Here is a 12988-nt window from a genome sequence, read left to right as displayed (position 1 = left end):
AATCCATTGTCTTGACTCCTTCGCCTGAATGCTGTACATTCAACCAATGTTTATACTTTCCAGTGGCCTTCCCTGCTCTACTAATAACAGTTGCATCCTTCCATCGACTAGACCCTTCAGGCAAGTATGTCACTTTTGTACCAACTTTTGCCAGTTGCCCTATCGGAAAATTGGCCTGTTTTAATTCACCAGAAGTGTTGTGTTTCTCCCCAGAAACCCTGTCTATATCAGTTAATTGGTCCTCATAGTTCTGTAACACGTGTACCAGATGACTCTGGTTCCTCATCATGTCTGTCTGCTCTGTCTAAATTTGAAAATTTGTAATCTGTACCCATTATCCTTGATGAATGTACCCTAACAGTTTGATTACCATGTTACAAAATAATGGGTACATTAAAAAAACTGCTTGTCAATAGGACAATGCCTTCTTTCTGGTTACTGTCTTTGTCATCTTCTGACTCTTCCGTGTCAATTTATCCCTAGGCCTTTCCATTCATTAGAATTGTCTCTCTTATAGTATACCATGCCTCCTGCTGAGAAACAGCATCTGATGGCCGTACGTTATGTCTTAAAGCTCTGCGAATTCTTTCCGAGACTTCTGCTTCCAAAAAAGCTTTTCTACTGCTATGTAATGCATTTAAATGTTCAGCAAAACCAGAGCTAATTGTCGTCCCCATCCAAGCTGGAGGCTGGTCATCCAAAATGGACGGAATTTTAGGATTTCTACCAAACATTAATTGATGAGGACTATAGCCCCCAACCATCTGCAATGAATTCTTTGCATGTACTGCCCATGCTAAGGCTGAATTTAGCCTGCAATTTGGTCGATCTGCCAACATTTTTCGAAGCATATGATCGATGGCAGCATGATTTGTTTCACAGACGCCATTACTAAATGGGCTTTCTGCAGCCATAGTCATAACTCGGATATTCACGTTTTCACACATATCCCTAAACTCATCATTAGCAAATTCTCCCCCATTGTCCGCAAGGAATTTTGCAGGTGGACCCATTCCTGTCCCTATCCATTTTTCCACGATTTGATCCAGAATTACTCTCCTTTACTTCGTACAATCGTTGATTGACTAAATCTGGTTGCTGAATCTACAAAATGCAAAATAAATATATTATTTGCTTTATCCCAGACCTTAAGGTCCATGGCCACAATGTTGTTAAAATCCCTGGCCAAAGGTAGGGTTACTATCGGTCGTGCTGGTGTCCTTCTGTACTTCCTACAAACTTCACAGCGGTCACTAACCTGTTCTATCAGTTTAGTATAGTTGTCATCCCATACCCCTGCATCCTTTAATACATTTTTCAGCCTCTGAGGAGACTAATGTGCAAATTGCCTATGCAGTTTTAATACCACAAGCTTTTTATCAACTAAAGTCCCATTTTCAACTGCCATTAACACATCCTTAACCACTCTACTTGAAATATTATTTGTCAGTAATGGAAAGAATAGTGTCCCGACTGTAAATTGTAAGTCCACCGTCTTTCCAAAAACTGTTGTCTTATCCTGTTCCATATCCAGTTTCATGTGTGCTTTCTTCATAGACGGCCTGCTCAGAAGCAAAGGTATCTCACTTGATACAATATCCGTGCTAATGAAATGATTCACTCCGGCAATATTGCAAGGGATCACCACTCTTTTCAGCGACTTCAGAGTATTATCATCCCCAAACCTGAAACTCATGGAACTTTCAAATTTCTTAACCTTGTTACGATTTTCAGCATTCAAAGAGTCCAGGTAACATTTTAACCAGTCAATTCCACACACAGTAGATGTGCAGCCACTGTCCAAAACAGCACGGTTGAAGGATTCTGCAACCAACACCCTCATTACTGGTGTAAAACTGCTTGTCAATAGGACAATGCCGCCTTTCTGGTCACTATCGTTTTCCTCTTCTGACTCTTCCGTGTCACGTGTCGCTTCAAAAACACTATCCTAACGAGATGGACAGTTGAAAGCATAATGGTATTGAGAGTCACGTCGAAAACATCGATTTATCATGCCCCGTGCATTTCTGGGGTTCATCTTCCTATTGTAGGTGCTAACTGGGTTACTGTCTTCATTATTTCCTTGTCTTGGTCTCTGTCTATAGTCTTGAGCCCTGTTCGTAGCAATACGATTGTGCCATCCTGTTACTAGTGTATCTTCCATATTCTGCCTTATTGCAGGCTGACCTATTTGGGTCATCAGAGCCATCGGAATCGAATGTTTCCCGAGAAACTTTTGTAAAGCTTTTGTCATCTGTTCGAATAAGGTATCCTTATCAGTAAACTGAACTCCTGTCAAAGCCAGGAGCCTATCCGTGTTGCTCACTCTAGCACAGTCAAGTAATTTAAAGGCCAACACAGACTGTGGAAATTCCAGGTTGGTTCCTGCAGCCTTTTATATAGTCTCCCAAATTCCATTATATAGTCTTCCATGGAGATATCCTCCATTTTCCAGAACTTATCAAAATCTGACCATGCTTCATACGCACTTAACAAGTCATCTTTCTTATAAATCTTATCCATATAATGTAATAAAGTCTCCAGCCCTTCTGAGTCTAATTTCCAATTCCAGCTCAGAAAGCACTTTGTTTCGGATTTTACTGCCATATGGTAGAGAAAGAGCCAATGCTAAACCTTGTTTTCTCTTTCCCAAAGCAGTTACCTTAGTCCACATAACTACTGCACTTCACCATTGGTCATACGATTCACTTTCAGAAAATAAGGGAGGGTAGTCATATCCAGCCATCTTTATCCTCGGTTCAGCCACATATCCCTTTTTTTCTTTTCTCACTCACTCCTTGGTTTGATCTGGAAATGTTGTATCTTTCAACCCTTCACATTTACACAGCAACCATCCTCTGCTCCCAATTGTTAGACGTTTTAGTTGCTGTGATATGAAGAGTCTAAAGTTCTGTTCCTTTTCCACCAACACACATTTATTTCATTCCAACAGGCTTTGCACAAAACTCTAACTACACATCACCTGACAGAGGCCACCTGAAGCCCCTTTACATATCAGTGTCAATTAATGGATACTTAACATAAATGAGACAACTAATTACAATGTCTCTTAACCCATTACTTAACAACCTGCTCCCCGTCCACCTTTGGGAAATTCAGCCCCTCCAAGAAGTGCCTCATCCCCTCTGGCCCCGCAGGGGGTTCCGACCTCTACAGCCTGCTGTAGAAGTCCCTAAACGCCTTATTCGCCCCAACTGAATCACAACTAGGTTCCTGTCTCCGTCCTTTAGTTTCCCAATATCCATAGCTGCCTCCCTCTTCCTAAGTTGCTGTGCAAGCATTCTGCTGGCCTTCTCTCCATGTTCAAAGATCTCTCCATGTCCCTCACCTTTCTCAGCTGCTCCGCCGCCCTTCCTGTGGTCAGCAAGCTAAACTCCACCTGTAGCCTCCGCCGTTCCCTTAAAAGCCCTGCCTCTGGGGTCTCCGCATACCTCCCATCAACCTGTAGTATCTCCTTTACCAGTCGGTCCGTCTCTGCCCTATCCACCTATGGGACCGGATCGAGATCAGCTCCCCCCTGACCACCCCCTTCAGTGCTTCCCACACCACCGCTGCTGAAATTTCCCCCATGTCATTGACCTGCAGGTAGCTCTGAATACATTTCCTCAACCGCTCGCACACCCCTTCATCCGACAAAAGTCCCACATCCAACCTCCAGTGCGGGCGCTGGTTACTGTCTTTAGTAACCTGCAGGTCAGCCAATGCGGAGCATGGTCTGAGATTGTAATTGCCGAGTACCCCGTGTCCACCACCCCAGCCAGCAAGGCCCTGCTCAAAATAAAGAAATCAATCCGGGAATACACTTTATGCATGTGTGAGTAGAAGGAGAACTCCTTCACCCTCGGCTGCCCAAATCTACATGGATCCCCCCCCCCCGCCATCAGATCTATGAACCCTCTTAGTTCCTTTGCCATTGCTTGCACCCTGCCCGTTTTCGAGCTAGACCGGTCCAAGCCAGGGTCCATAACTGTTGGAAGACCCCCTCCCATGACCATCCTTTTGCGAGCCCAGGTCCGGTATCTTCCCCTGCATCCTCTTTATAAACTGCACATCATCCCAATTTGGCGCATACACATTTACTAATACCACCTGCCCCCCCTCTAGCTTCCGACAGACCCTAATGTATCGACCTCCCACGTCCGAGACTATTCTACCCACCTCCAACACCACCCGCTTATTGTTCAGGATTGCGACCCCTCTAGTCTTTGAATCTAGTCCCAAGTGAAAGACCTGACTGACCCAGCCTTTCCTCAGTCTAACCTGGTCCGTTACTCTAAGGTGCGTCTCCTGCAACATTACCACGTCCGCCTTTAATATCCCCCCCCCCCCCCCCCCAGTAACAACACCCTGTAACCCAACCCCTTTACTAAACCAAACATATGCACACCCCTCACTGCGTGTCCGAGAGCTAGCTCGCCCAGCTAGTTTGGTGGCCCCCATCCCTGGCGCCAGATAGTCTCCCACCTATTGTCCCCCCCCCCCCCCCGCTCATACAAACAAACTCCAATATCAAACAATCCCCACACTATTGCCCAACAGAAAAACACCAAGATCAAAACCAGTACACCTCCATCCCCCAACAGTGCAAATGAAAACCTTAACTCACTCAGCTGTACCGCTGGTTCCAAATCAATGCAAACGGCATCACAAACATCTTCAATGAAAGGCAAAACGAGAAACCTTTTACAAAAACAGCGAAACAAAAAGAAAAAACAAAAACATGAACGTTGCAGCCAAGTTCAAAAGTTCTCAATTCATCACCAGCCCTTTCTTTTTCGCAAAGTCCAATGAGTCCTCCGGCGACTCGAAGTAGAAGTGCTGATCCTCATGCGTGATCCAGAGCCGGGCTGGGTATAACAGTCCAAACTTCACCTTTTTCTTAAAAAATAATCGACCTGATCTGGTTGAAGCCTGCTCTCCTCCTAGCCATCTTTGCACTCAGGTCCTGGTAAACCTGCAGGATGCTTTTGTCCCATTTACAGCTCCGTGTCTGCTTGGCCCACTGTAGAATGCGCTCCTTATCCGAGAACCTGTGGAATCTCACCACCATTGCCCTCGGGGGGGCTGTCTCCCATTCCGGCTTCCTCGCGGGTGCTCTGTGAGCCCTATCCACCTCCAAGGGCTGGGAAAATGCCCCATCCCCTCGCAGCTTCACAAACATGTCTGCGATGTAAGCCCCAGCGTCCGTTCCTTCAGACCCCTCCGGGAGCCCAACGATTCTTAGGTTCTGCCGGTGGGACCTATTCTCTAGGTCCTCCACCTTCTCCAGGAGCTTTTTTTTTAAGATAAAGATAGATAGTTTTTTGAAGAATAAAGGGATTAAGGGTTATGGTGTTCGGGCCGGAAAGTGGAGCTGAGTCCACAAAAGATCAGCCATGATCTCATTGAATGGCGGAGCAGGCTCGAGGGGCCAGATGGCCTACTCCTGCTCCTAGTTCTTATGTTCTTCTGGTCCCTCAGCATCCCCACCTCCAGCTCCATCGCAGTCTGATGTTCCTCCTGCTCAGCCAGCGCCTTCTCCACCTTCCGGATCGCCCGATCCTGGGCGTCCAATCTATGCTCCAACCGCTCAATCGACTTTTTATCGGGTCCAAACGGTCCTGTTTCTGCGTAGCAAAGCCTTCCTGAATGACTTGCACCAGCTGCTCCATAGACTGCTGGGCCGACAAGCCAGAGGTCCGAACCTCCGCCATGCTGCCTTCTGTTACAGCTGCAGCCCAAGCCTTCTCTATCGTTTTGTTTCTGCCCTAACAAACCCTTCTAGTCCTTCTCTCCATGCACCAAAGTGGGAATTCAGTAAACGCTTGCCCCTAACATCCGTTTTACAATTCAAGTCCAGTAGAAAAACGGGGGGAAGGTCCAAAAGTCCGACCAGAGCGGGAGCCACCAAATGTGTGACTTACTCCTTCATAGCCGCCACCGGAAGTCGTCGGCGAACCGATTTAGGGGGATGCCATTTAAGGTGGCTAGAGACATGTTTCGATAGTGAGGGAATGGGCGATGCTTCACAAACGGAATTTGACAAAACTGTTGGAAGAGGCTAGCGAGGATCTCCAGATGTGGGATACACTGCACTTGACTTTGGCGGGGAAGGTCTAAGTCGTGAAGATGACCATTCTGCCGAAGTTCCTGTTCGTATTCCAGCCACACCTGATCGTAATACCGAAGGCCTTCTTTCGGAAACTGGACACAATTATTTCGGACGTTGTATGGGCAGAGAAGGTGCCACGGGTTAAGAGGACCCTGTTACAGAGGCAGCAGGAAGGGTTGGCGTTGCCGAACCTGCTTCATTACTATTGGGTGGCGAACGTGGAGATGAGTGAAGGAGAGGTAGAATGGGTTAGGATGGAGGAGGAATCCTGTAAGGGGTCCAGCTTAAGGGCAATGGTAATGGCAGCATTGCCAATGGTGCCGTGCAGATACTCAGGAAGCCTGGTGGTGCAGTCCATGGTGAAGATCTGGAACGAGCTGAGGAGGCACTTTAGGACAGAGGGGATGTGGGTGTTAACACCGTTGTGTGAAAACCACGGTTTTGAGCCGGGGGGATAGATAGCATGTAGCGGAAGTGGAGAGAAGTGGGGCTGGTGAAGCTGAGGGATTTGTATGTGGAGGAAGGGTTTGCCGGTATAGATTAATTGAAGGAGAGGAGGTGAGTCTAGGTACCTGCAGATATGGAACTTCGCGCGGAAGGTTTGGAAGGAGTTCCCCAGGTTGCCGAGGTACACCCTGCTGGAATGACTGTTGCTTCCGGATGTGGAAGGGGAGGACAAGATCGGAAACATATACACATGGCCGGATGAGCAGGTGGTGAAGATTAAGGAGAAGTGGGAGGGGGAGCTGGGTGGGGAGATAAACTGGGGAGTGTGGAGTGAGGTGCTACCTCCTCTTGCGCAAGGATGAGTCTGATACAGTTCAAGCTCATATGCAGGGTATACATGATGCGAGCAAGAATGAGTGGGTTCTTTCAGAGGGTGGCAGACGAGTGTGAAAAGTGTGGGCGGGGACCACTGAACCACGCACATGTTATGGGGCTGTGAAATGTTGGAGAGATTCTGGGCAGGAGTGTACGCGACGCTATCAAGGATAGTGGGGGAGGAGGTGGAGTCGGACCCGTGGTGGTATTTGGGATATCGGAGAAGCCGGAGCTGATGGAGAGGAGGAAGGCCGATGTTGTGGCCTTCTCCTCTCTGATTGCCTGGCAATGAATCTTATTGGAGTCAGCAACACCATTAGTGGTAGTGGCCTGGATGGGTGACTTCTATGACTATCTTCGGCTGGAAAAGATCAATTACGAGTTAAGGGGTTCAGCAGAGGGTTTCGAGGCAAGGTGTGGAATGTTCGTGACCGTGTTTGAGGGGTTGTTTGCCGGGGGGAGAGGGGGGGGGGGGGGTGGTGTGAAAAAGGGGGAATATTTGTACAAACCATATAGTCGTGTGCCTGAATTGTTTGTGTGTTGCAACCTTTCATATATATTTGAAATAAAAATACATTAAAAAAAAAAGAGAGTAATGTTAGTCAGGAACCAGAGCTCCTTGCTCTTTGAATGGTGCTTGGGATATTCTATGCCCACCTGAACAGTAGTTGAGGTGTGCTTCAAGCATCGCAGTGCTCTCTTGGTACAGCAGAGTATCAGCCCAGCATGTTCTCGAGTCCTTCAGTAAGGGTTAAACCCCAAACTGTCTGAAGCATGAGTGCGATCAACTGTGTCAGACAGATAGTTAATGATATCCAACTGCCGACAATTCACTTGAGCTAAACTAGCCAAATGAGATGCAAAAGGAGAGGGATAGTGTTACTGTAGGAGATAGGTGATGTTTATTTAAAGTGATATTTTATAATGTGACTGAAGTCGAATAATTTTTGAATTATTGTTGGATCTACCTGGTCTCCCTTAGTGTTCTTTGTATTAACACAGTGCTCCAGTCCATTTTAAAAAACATTTATTTATTGAGGTTTTCCATTTAACAAACTGCAACAAAGCCACAAATATTACGCAGCACTGCAAACAAAAAATACTCCATGTACATGAATACAGAGGGGGACAGGGGGACAGCAGTATAACTAGATCAATACAATCATTAGACATAATTTGATGCCTCTATAAACCTAACCAGAGAACAAAGGAGAAACAGGATATACAGCACACAATTCAACATAACCTCAATATCAGGCCCAGCACAGAACCAACATCATTCCATACATTTATACAGAGAGGACCAGCAGCAACACCTCCCAAGAAAAAAAAAGTGAGGAGAACTAGAACTAATGGGAGTGGATCACAGGCCCACCATGGGCCTGTAATCCCCGGTGAACGCTCATCAGTGCAGACGAGAACAAGCTGCTCATTCAAACAAGAAAGCCTCCCCGCCATGGGAGGGAGGTGCCATCAGGTTATCAACTAAAGTACAGGACTCTGCTCAACCCCCCCCCCCCCCCCCCCAAAAACACACACGCACAGAAGAAGCAAAACCCACCTCTGTGTTCCTAATAAGTGCCTTCGAGAAGGGACATCCCAGATCAAAAGAAGGGAAACAAACCCCTAAGGGAGGAACTTCCGAGCTGACGTAGGAATATTAGACACTGCCCAGCACTGCATGCCTTCACAAGAAGGATATTAAGGAAAACTACAGCACTGTCTCACGAGAGACACAAAAACTACTTCCCCATAGAAAACCCAATCACAACGAGGAGGACACTTTGGAAACCGCCACCTAAGAACATGAGGTCTAACCCCATCAAACCTCTCCTCATCCAAGGGATCAACTACGTAATATAGAAGCATGGCAAACAGTCTTTCTCTTCAACAAATCAGTCAAAGGTAGACCAAACCCAGCCGACATGCACCACCACTTAATGCCTTCTATTCTAATAGCTCTGGGGAGAAAAAATAGGGGACCCAAAAAGAACCCACTCCAACCTCCAGGAAAACTAATAAGGAACCCAGTCCAACCCCAGGATCCATAAATCTGCCCAGGTTATTAAAGGTGAGAAGCACAGATTCTTAAAGTCAAAATCAAAATAAAGACGCTCGGTACGTTAGGTAGCTTTAACTGGAGGAGGCTGAATCTCGGTGAGGACTTGACTAACCTTACCACTCAGCACCCTGCCATGGCTCCACTCATCTTCATTATAAATGAGATTGGGGTGTCGAAAAAACACTCCTTCCCATAACCACAATGATAGAACACATTAAAGAAAGGAATAATACTGTGCAGAGACCACATTTCACATAATCAATTCCATATGGTTTTGCTCGAACAGGTTATCAGACAACTCTCGCCCTCGTGCTCACACCTCGAATGCATCGCAATTTGGAGGTGTTGGGAGAGAATGCAATAGAGTAGGAGATGGTACAATTATTCCTGGCTGTTTATTGCATTGAAAATGTGGAGAGGTGAAACCATACCTTGCAGAGAGAATGTAGCAATGTTGATAAAACCAACAAGTTTCTGATGGTGATAGACTGCAGATGAAAGAAGGTTCTTTTCATGTCTGCAATTGAGAATGAGAAGTGCTTGATGATTTCGAATTAGATTTCAGTGTTGGATGGATTTGGGCTTCAGTTGGGAAAATATTAAGAGGGGGGCAAATTTCGGAGCTCCATTTGAGATTAAAATATTCTTAGACCAGGGATGGCGTCATTTTCTTTCTGCATTGAAAGGATAGAAGAGTTGAGATTTGATAGTGAAATGAAAGCCGACCTAGTCCCCGAGGACCAATGGCGCCTCTCCCCTTTTGAGAGGGAGCTGACTGGTTGTGATTAAACCTGAGGGTCACCTGAGCAGAGGGGCAAGGTTGAGAAGGTGGGGCCTTCGTGAATAACCTCAGCCTGGACGGAATTGAACGCACGTTGTTGGCATCGCTCCGCATTACAAACCAACTGTCCAGCCAACTGATTCCTGACTTTAGTGACAGTATGGTTGTACTAAAAGAGGAATGAAGATGGCAGGTAACCTACAGAAAGCTGAATGAATATTATTTAAAAAAAAATTTATTTTATAAATTTAGAGTACCCAATTCATTTTTCCAATTAAGGGGCAATTTAGCGTGGCCAATCCACCTAACCTGCACATCTTTGGGTTGTGGGGCCGAAACCCATGCAAACACGGGGAGAATGTGCAAACTCCACAGGGACAGTAACCCAGAGCCGGGATCGAACCTGGGTTAGCAGGGCTAACCCACTGCGCCACCGTGCTGCCCTGAATGAATATTATTGGTGTGAGGCTGGTAGTGGTATGACTACTCTGAATTGTGTGTTAGAGATATAATGTCATTCCGCCAAGGACCTGAGTTTGATGTCTGTGTGGAGTTTGCACATTCTCCCCATGTCTGTGTGGGTCTCACCCCCACAACCCTAAGATGTGCAGGTTTGGTGGTTTGGCCACGCTAAATTGCCCCTTAATTTGGAAAAGAAAAAAAATATAGTAAAATGTTTGTGTAAAAGTAAGTTGTGTTAAAATTGGTGAATGGAGGGAAATGTTGCTGTTGAGGACGGCAGGGTGGGAAAGGATATGCTTGCTGTGCAGTAACATACTGTCATTAAAATCTCAGCATGGAAACCGGTCATTTAGCCAAGTAAAAATGAAACTTTTTTGGCGTGGGCTGCAACAGTTTCGATTTGTCAAACATCAGTCCTTGTTCTTTAAGGTGGTATTATACTTGTACCTTTTTGAAGAAGTTCAGTATTTGCTTTTCATAACAAATTAACTTGCAAGTAAACTAGCCAAAAATGACTTCATGTAACAATATTTCCATAACTAATATCTCTTGCCCGTGATAATTCTCTTACAGGTTATTTGTGCCAAAGTGGTAACTGATGCTCGTAATCCTGGTGCACGATGCTATGGATTCATAACCATGTTAACACCCGAGGAGGCAACAGACAGCATCAACTCTCTGAATCAGTCTGAACTAAATGGACAAACCATCACTGTTGAAATGGTGAGCATATAGAAGTACGAATAGGAACTGTTAGCAGGCAGTTGAGATTTTGAATTTGCTGCACACTTTGCATCTGTAGATGAAGATGCTGTGCTCGTGCGAGAGATTTCTGGAAATACATCCTCTGGTTTATTGCCATCATTTGGTGTCTCAATATCTCATTTAATCTGGCATTCCTTACACACCAGTTCAAATTCACTCAGGAAATCATACGCAATAGCCCTTATTTGCATTTCATAGAATCATTTCAGTTCCATTCAGCCCATCGATTCTGCACGGACTCTGAAGAGCATTTTACATAGTCCCACTCACCTGCCTTATACTCATGATCTTGCACATTCATTCTTCTCAATGGAAATCCAATACCTCGATCAAACCTGCCTCTGCTGCTCTCTCAGACTCCAGCAACTCTCTGGGCGAAAAGATTATTCCTCGCATCTCTTTTTAACAATTAATTGAATCTGTATCCTCGAGCTCGTGATGCTCTCTGGAGTGGAAACAGTTTTGACCATAAGACGTACGAGTAGAAGTAAGCCATTCGCTCCTCCATTCAATGAGATCATACTGATCTGAAATGATCGTATTACAATCCCAGACCAGAACCCAACAATGGCTCGGATACTGGTCAGCAAACCTCATTTATTTTCATTTTGAAAGACTGAGGAAAGGAAAACCTTGCTCCGGGAGTGATTACAAGAAGAAACAGGGATATGGTACGTTAAAGCAAACTCTATAACTGCAGCACAGTGGGTAGCACTGTTGCTTCACAGCGTCAGGGTCCCAGGTTCGATTCCCGGCTTGGGTCACTGTCTCTGTGGAGTCTGCACATTCTCCCTGTGTCTGCGTGGGTTTCCTCCGGGTGCTCCAGTTTCCTCCCACAAGTCCCGAAAGACGTGCTGTTAGATAATTTGGACATTCTGAATTCTCCCTCTGTACCCGAACAGGCGCCGGAATTTGGCGACTAGGGGATTTTCACAGTAACTTCATTGCAGTATTAATGTAAGCCTACTTTTGATAATAAAGATTATTATTAACACAGTATTAAAATATCTTTAACTTCACACTAAAAAGTAACTTACAATTACCCCTTAAACAATACTACTCAAAACAGTAAATGCAATACCCATAATTGCTATCTTTATTCTCACTTAAACAACAAGAAAAAAAAAAAATCTCCACACTCAATCCACTATTAAATACCACTGGCACTCAAAATACTTGCTTTACAGAGATCTTCTTTGTGAAAGAGAGATCTCTCCTCTTTGTGAAAGACATGATCTGATTCCTGTCAGAACCATCCAGAAACTCTGGCTGATTGACTTCAGAAGATGCTACATGGCTTGTTTCAGCTCTCCGTGTTCTCTGATAAATCTACTTTAAAGACTGTTAATCCCTTTTAACTGAACTGCAGTGAGAGCAAACTGCTTGTCTTCTGCTCACCGCTTCATTCAGCTCACAACTGAACTGCTTTCTGCAAAATGCCTGATGCCGTAGTTCCATCCAGCAATGACATCATCTTGCCAAACTAAGGGGAATCCCCTTAATCCAAACAAAACTGCATTAGTCCAGTGTCACAGGCATCTCCGGAACAGCCAAATGCTGCATGACCTGGGCAAAAGGGAGTTAGTATATGATCTTTATTAGTGTCACATGTAGACTTACATTAACACTGCAATTAAGTTACTGTGAAAATCCCCTTGTCGCCACACTACGGCGCCTGTTCAGGTACGCAGGGAGAATTCCAAATGTCCAATTCACCTAGCAGCACGTCTTTTAGGACATGGGGGAGGAAACCAGAGCACCTGGAGGAAGCCCACGCAGACATGGGGAGAACATGCAGACTCCACATAGACTGAGCCAAGCCGGGAATCGAATTTGGGCCCCTGGCGCTGTGAAGCAACAGTGCTAACCACTGTGCTACCGTGCCGCCCAAGATATACAAATGGGGGCCAATTAATATGTTGGATTTCTAATTTTATTTTGAGAGATGTTGGTTCCTCTTGGAGATGGAAATAATGGATGTGAT

The 12988-nt window shown here is 45.5% G+C and overlaps 1 protein-coding gene across 1 annotated transcript in view; it reads left to right on the top strand.

Annotated features, from left to right (window-relative positions):
* Nucleotides 1-12988, top strand: part of LOC140395294 (scaffold attachment factor B1-like) — a 525130-nt gene that overhangs the window by 432625 nt on the left and 79517 nt on the right. Inside the window, exon 14 of the mRNA XM_072482881.1 lies at nt 10813-10962. Within this exon, the coding sequence (XP_072338982.1) occupies nt 10813-10962 (150 nt within the window). The remainder of the gene's footprint in view (nt 1-10812; nt 10963-12988) is intronic.

This window comes from Scyliorhinus torazame, chromosome 18, assembly GCF_047496885.1.
Source record: "Scyliorhinus torazame isolate Kashiwa2021f chromosome 18, sScyTor2.1, whole genome shotgun sequence".
Classification (NCBI taxonomy): domain Eukaryota; kingdom Metazoa; phylum Chordata; class Chondrichthyes; order Carcharhiniformes; family Scyliorhinidae; genus Scyliorhinus; species Scyliorhinus torazame.
The sequence above is the reverse complement of the archived record's forward strand: the minus strand, read 5'-3'. Positions and strand labels throughout refer to the sequence as shown.